Source organism: Salvelinus alpinus, chromosome 2 (genome assembly GCF_045679555.1).
Source record: "Salvelinus alpinus chromosome 2, SLU_Salpinus.1, whole genome shotgun sequence".
In the NCBI taxonomy this organism is placed as follows: Eukaryota; Metazoa; Chordata; class Actinopteri; order Salmoniformes; family Salmonidae; genus Salvelinus; species Salvelinus alpinus.
The window spans coordinates 45,071,122-45,084,175 of record NC_092087.1 but is presented as its reverse complement, the minus strand read 5'-3'; the positions used below and the strand labels follow the sequence as shown (position 1 = coordinate 45,084,175).

Here is a 13,054-nt window from a genome sequence, read left to right as displayed (position 1 = left end):
AAAACCTAGACCTACAACATAGAATACCCAGACATAGAATACCCACCCACATCACACCCTGATCAAACTAAAAATAGAAACATACAAAGCAATCTACGGTCTGGGCGTGACAATTCTAAAATCGATGAAATTATTTTTTTACCTCAATAATCTACACACAATACCCTATAACGACAAAGTGAAAACGGGTTTTAAAAAAAAAAGCTAATGTATTAGAAATAAAAACAGATACCTTATTTACATAAGTATTCAGACCCTTTGCTATGAGACTTGAAATTGAGCTCAGATGCATCCTGTTTCCATTGATCATCCTTGAGATGTTTAGATTGGAGTACACCTGTGGTAAAATTAATTGATTGGACATGATTTGGAAAGGCACACACCTGTCTACTGTATAAGGTCCCACAGTTGACAGTGCATATCAGAGCAAAAACCAAGCCATCAGGTCGAAGGAATTGTCCGTAGAACTCCGATACAGGATTGTGTCGAGGGTACCAAAAATTTTCTGCAGCATTGAAGGTCCCCAAGAACACAGTGACCTCCATCATTCTTAAATGGGAGAAGTTAGGAACCACCAAGATTGTTCCTAGAGCTGGCCGCCCGGCCAAACTGAGCAATCGGGGGAGAAAGGCCTTGGTCAGGGAAGTGACCAAGAACACGATGGTCAATCTGACAGAGCTCCAGAGGTCCTCTGTGGAGAAGGGAGAGGCTTCCAGAAGGACAAACCTCTCTGCAGCACTCTACCAATCAGGCCTTTATGGTAGAGTGGCCGGACTGAAGCCACTCTTCAGTAAAAGGCACATGACAGCCCGCTTGGAGTTTGCCAAAAGGCACCCAAAGGACTCTCAGACCATGAGAAACAAGATTCTCTGGTCTGATGAAACCAAGATGAAACTCTTTGGCCTGAATGCCAAGCGTCACGTCTGGAGGAAACCTGCCACCTTCCCTACGGTGAAGCATGGTGGTGGCAGCATCATGCTTTTGGGATGTTTTTCAGTGGCAGGGACTGGGAGACTAGTCAGGATCGAGGGAAAGATTAATTGAGCAAAGTACAGAGAGATCCTTGAGGGAAAACCTGCTCCAGAGAGCTCAGGACTTCAGACTGGGGCGAAGGTTCACCTTCCAACAGGACAACGACTCTAAGCACACAGCCAAGACAATACAGGAGTGGCTTCGGGACAAGTCTCTGAATGTCCTTGAGTGGCCCAGCCAGAGCCCGAACCCAATCGAACATCTCTGGAGAGACCTGAATATAGCTGTGCAGTGATGCTCCCCATCCAACCTGACAGAGCTTGAGACAATCTGCAGAGAAGAATGTGAGAAATTCCCCAAATACAGGTGTGCCAAGCTTGTAGTGTCATACCCAAGAAGACTCGAGGCTGTAATCGCTGCCGAAGGTGCTTCAACAAAGTACTGAGTAAAGGGTCTGAAAATGTATGTAAAAGTGATATTTCAAGGTGTATGAATATATTCCGAATTCACTGTAAGTGCTTTGCTCAAGGGCATATTGGCATATTCTTCACGTAGTCAGCTTGGAGATTCCATCCAGTGACCTTTCGGTTACTTGCCCAACTCTCTCAAGGCTACACTCTTAGAAAAAAGAGTTCCAAAAGGATTCTTCAGCTGTTCCCATAGGAAACCCGTTTTTGGTTCCAGGTAAAAAACACAAAACACAATTTTGTTTCAGGTAGAAACCTTTTGGGTTCATGAAGCATGCTCTTAGGAGAGGGTTCTACATGGAACCCAAAAGTGTTCTTCTCGGAACCAAAAAGGGTTCTTCAAAGGGTTCTCCTATGGGGACAGCCCAAAGAACCCTTTTAGGTTCTAGATAGCACCTTTTTTCTAAGACTTGAAAGCTTTGTTGTAATATATAATTCCTGTTCACTATTAACTCATGAATTCCTTCACTTGTTTTTCAGGATAACTGATTTAGGTCATCTGAAAAGGAGGCTGTACCTATCCACGGTTCATAAAGAGTTCTCTGCTACACCCTTGCATGCAAGGATACCTTTAGGTCTGAAACGCAACGTTGTGAGTATTGCCCTCGCCTCCACCGCTACCATAAGTACAATATATCGAGGTTGCTTGTGACTTAAGAAAGTTCTGCCAATTTCTACCAGTTCAAAAGATACTATCCCAGCTTACAATTCTAGGGAGAGAGAACATTTTTGTAATGTTATCTGTAATGTTCTCCTGATGTTTGAGTGTCCAGATTTCCATTAGTTGTAGGAACATTCTATCTATGTCAGCAAAAACCTTATGAGAGCCTATTTAGCATGTTTTGGTGTTAGAGTTAGGACAATTCCTTAATGTCAAACATAACTTACCCAGAACGTGATTACCATGTTCTCAGAATATTCAATATTAGCGTTCAAGACACGTTTCATGGGACGTTGCAAGAACATTTGCGTGTCCTGTTTTCTGAGGGTTCTGAGAATATTCTATCAATGTCACACCAAACATACACAGAGCATGGTTGCCATGTTCTTAGAATATAAGATATTTATGTTTTAGACACATTTTATGGGAGGTTGCAAGAACATTAACGTTTTCAGTTTTCTGAGGGTTAGGAGAATATTCCATCAACATCACACCAAACATACACAGAACATGGTGCCATGTTCTCCAAATATAAGATATTAATGTTATAGACACGTTTCATTGTAACATTGCAAGAGCATTCCTGTGTTCAAAGACATTTAAAACATAGGACATTCTGTAATGGTCCCCTGGAGGTTTTTGTTTAGTTCCCGGGTTGTTCCGGGTGACTTCCCCAAAAACGTTTTTCAGGATGTCGCCTGATGGTCCCAAAGAAACGTTCTTCCCCCAAAAAAACTTTTCTGATGGTCCCCCGGTTGAAAAAATTTATGGGAGTATATATTGTACCAGGTATATATTGTACCAGTCAAAAGTTTGGACACCTACTCATTCAAGGGTATTTCTTTATTTTACTATTTTCTACATTCTAGAATAATAGTGAAGACATCAAAACTATGAAATAACACATATGGAATCACGTAGTAACCAAAAAACAATCGAAATATATTTTATATTCTTCAAAGTAGCCACCCTTTGCCTTCATGACAGCTTTGCACACTCTTGGCATTCTCTCAACCAGCTTCACCTGGAATGCTTTTTCAACAGTATGCTGACCACTTCAAATGCTGAGCACTTGTTGGCTGCTTTTCATTCACTCTGCAGTCCAACTCATCCCAACTCATCCCAAACCATCTCAATTGGGTTTAGTGATTGTGGAGGCCAGGTCATCTGATGCAGCACTCCATCACTCTCCTTCTTGGTCAAATAGCCCTTACACAGCCGGAGGTGTGTTGGGTCATTGTCCTGTTGTAAAACAAATGATAGTCCCACTAAGTGCAGACCAGATGTAATGGTGTATCGCTGCAGAATGCTGTGGTAGCCATGCTGGTTAAGTGTGCTTTGAATTCTAAATAAATCACTGATAGTGTCACCAGCAAAGCACCCCACACCATTACACCTCCTCCTCCATGCTTCACGGTGGGAACCACACATGCAGAAATCATCCGTTCACCTACTCTGCGTCTCACAAAGATACAGCGGTTGGAACCAAAAATCTCAAATTTTGACTCATCAGACCAAAGGATAGATTTGGTGTCCTTTAGTAGTGGTTTCTTTGCAGCAATTCAACCACGAAGGACTGATTCACACAGTCTCCTCTTGATGTTGAGAGGTGTCTGTTACTTGAACTCTGTGAAGCATTTATTTGGGCTGCAATTTCTGAGGCTGGAAACTCTAATGAACTTATCCTCTGCAGCAGAGGTAACATCAAAGCGCTTGGTTTTTGCAACTGCACTTGAAGAAACATTCAAAGTTCCGGATTGAATGACCTTCATGTCTTAAAGTAATGATGGACTGTCGTTTCTCTTTATGTTCTCAGCTGTTCTATCTTCTGTATACCACACCTACCATGTCACAACACAACTGATTGGCTCAAACAAGGAAAGAAATTCCACATATTAACTTCTAACAAGGCACACCTGTTAATTTAAATCCATTCCAGGTGACTGCCTCATGAAGCTGGTTGAAAGAATTCCAAGAGTGTGCAAAGCTGTCATCAAGGCAAAGGGTGGCTACTTTGAAGAATCTCAAATGTAAAAAGAAATTGTATTTGTTTAACACTTTTTTGGTTCCTACATGATTCCAAATGTGTTATTTCATAGTTTTGATTTCTTCACTATTATTCTACAATGTAGAAAATAGTAAAAAACAAAGCAAAACCCAGGAATGAGTAGGTTTGTCCAAACTTTTGATTGGCACTGTATGTAGACTGTTTAGTGACAAATATAAACCGTTAAATACATGTAAAAAATATCTAAATAAATGTTCTGAAGTGTCTATCCTTAGAGATAAGATCAGAATCTTTCCTATATCTCTAAGGATAGACACTTCAGAACAAACTTCCTTTAGATTTTTAGGGGGGGACTATCTGTTGTTTCTTATTGTATCTGTCTCTTTCTTATTCAATGCGTTTGTATGGGCTAATAGCAGTAAGGCCAAATAAATAAAACAATTCCAATTCATTTTTGATACTTCAAGGGGTCTTAAAAATTCAAAATCAAATAGAAAAAAGGATCTTTGGTATGACCTTTTTATTCCATATAGTTTAGTAGAACAATCACATTAAGGTACTTAATTGTTATCCACAAATGATTTGATATTGAGATGAAAACGTCTGCATTGGACCTGTAAAGGAATGTTCTCTAAAGTTATGGGAGCATTTGTTGTTCGCTGGGATATTTCTTCAACAAACTTTTTAACAAAAAAACAGGGACAAGGAGGACAGCTGTCAACTGTTTAAATTGCTTTAGATAGTCTGAACAAAACAATTTCCTTCTCTTCCCTCTTTTCTCATCTCTAGTGGTGCAACATGTGCATCGACCTTGTGTCATTCACCAGTGAGCTGTTTAAAGGTGCAGGGTTCTTATCCCTGGATGGAATCACTGTCTCTGCCAGCTGTAAGTTACGGAGAATCTTCACCATGAAGACTGAGCCTGCAGGGGCTTCTGATGGAGGTAAAACATTCAGTCAGTCAGTCAGTCAGTCAGTCAGTCAGTCAGTCAGTCAGTCAGTCAATCAGTCACACCAAAACACTCTAAACGCTCCTTTATGGCAAGACATGTCTTCTTCATTTTTGTCCATTCCATGGATATTAAACTGTACATTTTTATTCTGATGAACATTTTTGAAAATGGCCTACCATTGGCCTACCATGGTAGGTTGCTTGGCCTTGCTTAAACAGTCATGGTAAGCCAATGTGTATCATGTGAATAGCCTCTTCCTACATGGTGAATCAATGACACACCCCAGGGCGAGTCCAACTTCACACCTCCATCCCTCACAGAGCATGTTGAGAACTGTTGATGAGAACTGATATGGCACAGCAACACCTTGAGCAGCAGATTACTGGTGTGTGTGTGTGTGTGTGTGTGTGTGTGTGTGTGTGTGTGTGTGTGTGTGTGTGTGTGTGTGTGTGTGTGTGTGTGTGTGTGTGTGTGTGTGTGTGTGTGTGTGTGTGTGTGTGTGTACCCATTACACTGCCTGCTAATTCATCTGGAAAATGGATAGGCCTGGAATTATTTATTTTTTAATGAATTATAATGCAAAAGCTTCTTTTCTTTTCCTTGAGAAAGCCAATACCTCCATGATTATGTTTTCAGCTAGATCACTTTTGGTTTATTTCATTCTCTTGTTTCATGCTTAGTTTTTTGTTTTCCCTCTGTAGACCTATATATTGGTGGAAATGGTCCCATGGACTCGATCCCTCGGAGCTGCCAGTTACCCCCTGACGTCCACCAGGTGATCCAGGTAATGAACATGGAGCGGCTGAGACTGGCAGACCTGAAGACTTGCCCTCTCAACTCTGAGTCTGGTGGGTGAGACAACAAATCTATGAAGTAAATAGATAAAGAACCTACATCCCTTCTGTGAGGTGTTGAATACAAGTAAAAAAGAAAGTTGCACACTCAAAATCATGTGTGGGTGTGACTTTCTTCATTTGAGAGAACAAATGTAACCACATTGCAATCTGTGTTTATTTCTAATCCCCCTCTTTGGTTAGAACAATCACGTTATGGTTGGGATAGAGCTTGAGTTCTTGTTCATCTGTTCTCAAGTGTCAATAGCTGACCAAGTGATTGTCCAATAATAGTAACAATAACCCAGTAATACAAAACAATCAAATCAAGTCCAGTATATATTTTCATCAAACAGTTCTAGGCTACGTCCATTTTGTTCCGTCTTTGACCAAGAAACAAATAATAATTCAGTTCAATTAATTTCCATATAAGCCAGAGTTTTCCATTTGTTTCAAACAGACACCAGTAATTCTCTGAAATTGGTTTGCCCTTTCTGGCTCCTACTGTTTTTGTTCCCCTGATTGGATATGCTTCATGACTGGCTAAACTCAGCCTCAGACCCCCACATCTAACCAAAGTAAACATAGTCCCATAGTTGCAAACAGTTTTCCATTTATTGAAAGCAGCGTATTACAAATCTTTATCTTTGAAATGTAAAATGTGTTTTGTTTTTCAATATGTCCATAACATGTTTAAACACAAATAAACAGTCGAATATAGATTGTGCTTTTCCAGAGACTTTTGTTGCATGTAATCATGTGCAGATAGTTTCCTTGTCTCTCATGGCTTACATAATAATCTGTCAGTTCATCTCCTGTTGATTCCTGAGCTGCTATCACACATGGTACGTAAAGTCTAATAGAGTTTCTGAGGGATTAAATACATGAAGACAGGGCCTTAAAGGCATACCCAGGAAGACAGCATCATCAGAGTACAGCAATGCCCATTGAGATTATGTGGCTTTACGTAACCATTCCTTCATAACTTTGAAAGGCGGTCAAAGTTCCATTCTTGTTGTTTTGTGTACATTCTTTTGTTGTTTTATGGTTGAAAGCAATGAAAAACCAGAACAGGCAGTAAGTAGTACTTTAAAGGACTTGCCTTTATTCTCACCTAAAAGCTTCCACTCTGCTGCAGGCGGCACAGTGTGATTGTTGCACTCTAAAACCCAGGTGGCCTTTGGAATTTGGCTCGCACATCACCCCGCACCTGTACACCCAGAGAGAGAACAGCAATTATATGTGTTTATGAGGGAGAAAGACATGCGCCAGTGATTCAGCAGCCCCACTCTGCTCCCCTACAGACAGACAGTACCTCTGTGGCCTTTTTATCAGCGCATATTTATTTGTTCTGACAGCTGTCTCCAGCATGTTGAGTCACTTGGCCGTGCCATTAGAAATGAACAGTAATCACATGCACACACACACACTTGGACGCATGCATGCATACACACACACACACACACACACACACACACACACACACACACACACACCAAGAGAGAGACACACACACACACACATTCACACACATGCAATGCACACACTCGCTCACGCACACACCGTTCGTTTTCTTGTAAATTAGTTCTCATAATTGGTTGGTCTAGTTATTAGCATAACATGCCTAATAATGATTAAAAGGGATTGCTATTAAAGTAGACATCCAATCTAATTGTGTAAAAAAGACTGTTGCTAATTACTGTTTCTTGAGTTTAGTACATTCGTCAGCCAAACAGCAAATTAAAAGATGAAACATCTATAGAGATTTTTTGTTGTTGTTGAGAGAGAACAGTTGAACCAATTGCATGCTGGGTTTTGTCTTTTCAACAATGGTGTGACCTTGTCTTTAGGTTCATCCAATTATCACTAGGCACTTTGCTATGGAAAAGTGTAGGCGGGTTGTTCCCTTTTGGGCAGTGTGGTGAAGAAAACCTTTATTTCCCCTAATTTTAACATTCTGTCATGATGAGCACATGTTCAACTTTTTTTTAAACTATCTCAAGAGGTTATTATTATTATTATTTATTTGTTATATGGTAAGTGCCTATTAAGTGCCAAAGAAAGTAACGGTGTTGAACGCAACAGAGTTGACGATTTCATCTTAAATCAGCCATAAATCCCCATGTGACAGGGGGAATGGTAGCTCGTTGTGTGCAACAATTAGGGGCAATTGGATGCAAGCTTCACAACAACAAAAAATATAGTGAAAAAATTATTGCCTGTGTATTTATGGGAAACAGGCTTGACGTGTAATGCTCAACCCACTCAGTTTTGCACCACAAAACCAGAAAATTGCAAAAAAAGTAGAACCAGCTCACCTGCTTTGACATTTTTTTACATTACAGTCATTTCGCAGACCCTTTTATCAAGATCGACCTACAGTAGTGAGTGCATACATTTTCATACTGGTTCCCTGTGGGAATCGAACCCTCAATGCTGGTGTTGCAAGTGCCATGCTCTACCAAGTGAGCCACACAGGACTGATGTTTAATGTTTCTTTTGAAAAATAATATTTAAATAGGAGTAGTTTCACCATTATTGAAATGAGTTGTTTTTTTAACCTTAAAATAAATCAATAATCACATTAAATAAATGATCATCTTTAGAAACTACTGTATGAAAGCAACAAACTAACAAGGGGTTTACAAAAATCTGATTTATTGAATTTTCCATATGGTCTATATTAAAGAGCACTTCATTTAATATAACAGGCACCATTTCTACTTAAAATATCAAAAGGACGCAAAAGGGACTCATTTTGTGGAACGACCCAGGCCTGTAAGTTGTGGTGTTTCAAACCAATCAGACTCAAGCTTCTGCATTTATATAAAGGAAGCTATGGTGCTTATTTCCCACTCCCAATATTCCTCCGATTAGTTATACCACAGTTTCTATAACATAGCTACAGTTGAAGTCAGACGTTTACATGCACCTTAGCCAAATACATTTAAACTCACAATTCCTATTAAAAATTCCCTGTCTTATTTCTGTTAGGATCACCACTTTATTTTAAGAATGTGAAATGTCCGAATAATAGTAGAGAATTATTTATTTCAGCTTTTATTTCTTTCATCACATTCCCAGTGGGTCAGAAGTTTACATATACTCAATTAGTATTTAGTAGCATTGCCTTTAAATAGTTTAACTTGGGTCAAACATTTTGGGTAGCCTTCTCCAAGCTTCCAACAATAAGTTGGGTGAATTTTGGCCCATTCCTCCTGACAGAGCTGGTGTAACTGAGTCAGGTTTGCAGGCTTGCTCGCACACGCTTTTTCAGTTCTGCCCACAAATTTTCCATAGGATTGAGGTCGGGGCTTTGTGATGGCCACTCCAATACCTTGACTTTGTTGTCCTTAAGCAATTTTGCCACAACTTTGGAAGTATGCTTGGGGTCTTTGTCCATTTGGAAGACCCATTTGCAACCAAGCTTTAACTTCCTGACTGATGTCTTGAGATGTTGATTTAATGTATCCACATAATTTTCCTGCCTCATGATGCCATCTATTTTGTGAAGTGCACCAGTCCCTCCTGTAGCAAAGCACCCCCACAACATGATGCTGCCACCCCATGCTTCACGGTTGGGATGGTGTTCTTCGGCTTGCAAGCATCCCCCTTTTTCTTTCAAACATAACGATGGTCATTATGGCCAAACAGTTCTATTTTTGTTTCATCAGACCAGAGGACATTTCTCCAAAAAGTACAATCTTTGTCCCCATGTGCAGTTGCAAACCGTAGTCTGGCTTTTTTTATGGCGGTTTTGGAGCAGTGGCTTCTTCCTTGCTGAGTGGCCTTTCAGGTTATGTCGATATAGGACTCGTTTTACTGTGGATATAGATAATTGTGTACCTGTTTCATCCAGCATCTTCACAAGGTCCTTTGCTGTTGTTCTGGGATTGATTTGCACTTTTCGCACCAAAGTACGTTCATCTCTAGGAGACAGAATGCGTCTCCTTCCTGAGCGGTATGACGTCTGCATAGTCCCATGGTGTTTATACTTGTATACTATTGTTTGTACAGATGAACGTGGTACCTTCAGCCGTTTGGAAATTGCTCCCAGGGATGAACCAGACTTGTGGAGGTCTACAATTTTTGGGGCTGATTTCTTTTGATTTTCCTATGATGTCAAACAAAGAGTCACTGAGTTTGAATCTAGACCTTGAAATACATTCACAGGTACGCCTCCAATTGACTTAAATTATGTCAATTAGCCTATCACAAGCTTCTAAAGCCATGACATCATGTTCTGGAATTTTCCAAGCTGTTTAAAGGCACAGTCAACTAAGTGTATGTAAACTTCTGACCCACTGGAATTGTGATACAGTGAATTATAAGTGAAATAATCTGTCTATAAACAGTTGTTGGAAAAATGACTTGTGTCATGCACAAAGTAGATGTCCTAACCGACTTGCCAAAACTAGTTTGTTAACAATACATTTGTGGAGTGGTTGAAAACGAGTTTTAATGTCTCCAACCTAAGTGTATGTAAACTTCCGACTTCAACTGTATGTCCGTTTTTTATCAATTTTGGTTGAAAGGGGTGTAATTTATGTTTGTAAATTAATTATGTACAGAGGGGTGCTAGTATGCCACTGTAATATCAAGCTCAAATCCATATGTTAAATCAGCTGGAATCCATTTGCAATGTCAGGATATCACTGTCTTTTACATAGGCGGTGTTTGTCTCTATTCTTAGCCTTGAGTAATATTAATGAAACACAAATAAGTGCAAAGTGGTGACTGTGTGAGAAACAGTTTAAAAGTAATAGGCTGCTGATATGCTACATTAAGCCTATGTGTAATGTGTTTGAGCTGGTTACTTGAAAATTACACAAAACAGCCAAACATTGCTGTTGATCCCTATCACAGTCACGATCACTATCTATTTTCCCAGTATTACATTGAAAGAGATGATCCTATGCGTTGTAAACATTGATAACAAATGAGTATCCAAATGATCTGTTTATTTTTGTACCTTCCAGATCAGTCAGGCAGTGTCAGGGTAGCCAGTGTTGCTCGAGGCCCCAAGATCCAGCCGGACGCCTCCCACATCGCATTTGGATCGAGGGTTTTAGGACCCCCTCCACTGACCGGAAGGAAGAACGGTGGACTCTCAGAGGGACAGGGACAGGACGGGAGGACACAGGACGGGAGGACACACCGAAGCATGAATATGGTAATACTCCCCTGAGAAGGGAGCTTGCTGTCCAAACATGGGTTGATTTCATATATAAATATATTGCATGGGAGCGCTAGAGTCTCTCTTTTGAATACCCACATGAACACATTTATCATACGATGTGACTATTGCATTTACCAATAGTGTGAAAATAAGTGTTGGGAGGAGCTGTTATTATTTTATTGTAGCGCTGGCCCACTCTCCAAGCATAGATATCACATCCACTTTTTGAAGAGCAAACTTTACTCAACTAAAAGAGACCTTTGTGAATAGTATTTTAGGTATTCCTGCTTTTGTTTCTCTTTTTCTCCAATAGTTTCATGATGATAAGACTCAACGGATGTTGTCTTGAGGCACCGGGAGTTATTTGGGTCTTTGACGCATTCTGAACTATTTCTGTATTGTTATCCACCTGTAATATCTCCCATCATTGGAAAGCCAGTGCTGTGTCTTCTAGGACGCCCGGTGAGAGATCCGCTCTGTGATCCTCTTTTGTTTGTTTTTGCTTTGCTGTTTCAGTCTTTAGTGCTCTGATTTTATTTATGTTTTATAATATGTTTTTAGACCTCTCTCTCTCTCTCAATTCAATTCAAAGGGCTTCATTGGCATGGGCAACATATGTTTACATTGTAAATAGTAAGCATTACACTCACAAAAGTTGGAAAAGGAATAGAGACATTTATGGCTATGTACAGTGTTGTAACGATGTGCAAATAGTTCAAGTACAAAAGGGAAAATAAATCAACATAATGTTGCCCTTTTCTTGTGGCAACAGGTTGCCAATCTTGTTCTCTCTCGCTCTCACTCACTCTCTCTCTCTGTCTCTGTCTCCCTCGCTCTCTCCCTCTCTCTCCTTCTTTCTCTCTGTCACAGGGGTCTGTCTCTGGTGCAAAAACAAATAGAACAGCTGCTTCAGAGAGACATCAGGATCATGGAGACTGGAGCGAGAAACAACCTGGTCCCAGTAGCCAGAAGAATGACTCTGTTTATGAGCTGGCAGGTAAGGACAAGTCTGTTCCACACAACGTCAAGTAAAAATGCCAGACATTTACATTCAACTGAAATGCTCAAATCAACCTACAACATTGTTTTACATGTCGATGTTAGGTAACCTTGTTGAATGTTAGGACAATACTTTTAGAACATAATATTTGAAATTGTTCAAGCTTAGAGAGATGTGGCCGCAGCCATATTGAAACAGCGTAATAGGAATGGTAGAGCGTCCGCGCGCCTACTTTACTCATGGCCTTTGGTGTCCGTTCAGCGAGCAAGGTCTAGCTGTGTTAAACATTACAGTAGTTTTGACATGTGCATCGGATCATACTGTGTTTGCAAGCTAGCTAACAGCAAACAAGGTTAGTAAGCAAGCCAACTGCATGGTAATAAAGTCACTTTTGCAGATTGTGTACACTATGCATGAAACGGTATTCAATCTGGTTTGCAGTGAGGGACTTCACTGCAAACCCAGTAGAGGCTAGCAAGCTAGCTGGGCTAGAAACAGCTAGCTAGAAAAAGGAGTATTGACGCTAGCTAGGTGTCTGATCTGAAAGATTTAGCAACAGACATGTCGGGTTGTTAACAGTGTCCACTCGTATTAAATCAATTGCAGCTAGTTGTAAGATTTATGAGACCAAATTATGTTAACAATGTCCATAGTGAAATCCATAATCCATAGTAAAATCCTGCTCTGTAGCAAGCTGTTCCGATAACGACACTAGCATGCAAAATATCCATCAAGGATAGCTGAGCATGCCGTGGTTTTGGACTAGCTGGCTATGATAGCCCATAATGCACAGTATAATGTTTTGGTCAATTTATCATGCCATATCACCTAGTTTAGGGATCATCTAGAGTCAGCCGCGGGCCGATTTTTTTCTTAAGCATATGGTCAGGGGGCCGGAACATAATTACAAATCATTTGTAAACTGCAGATTGACCGCAAGAAGCACAAACGGATATAATATATAACTAAAACAGAATCATTT

The 13,054-nt window shown here is 40.2% G+C and overlaps 1 protein-coding gene across 1 annotated transcript in view; it reads left to right on the top strand.

Moving 5' to 3' along the window:
• Positions 1-13,054, top strand: part of cfap20dc (CFAP20 domain containing) — a 69,040-nt gene that overhangs the window by 10,162 nt on the left and 45,824 nt on the right. The window contains exons 5-9 of the mRNA XM_071381209.1: positions 1,920-2,031; positions 4,898-5,051; positions 5,762-5,908; positions 10,873-11,066; positions 11,943-12,069. Coding sequence (XP_071237310.1) covers positions 1,920-2,031; positions 4,898-5,051; positions 5,762-5,908; positions 10,873-11,066; positions 11,943-12,069 — 734 coding nt within the window. The remainder of the gene's footprint in view (positions 1-1,919; positions 2,032-4,897; positions 5,052-5,761; positions 5,909-10,872; positions 11,067-11,942; positions 12,070-13,054) is intronic.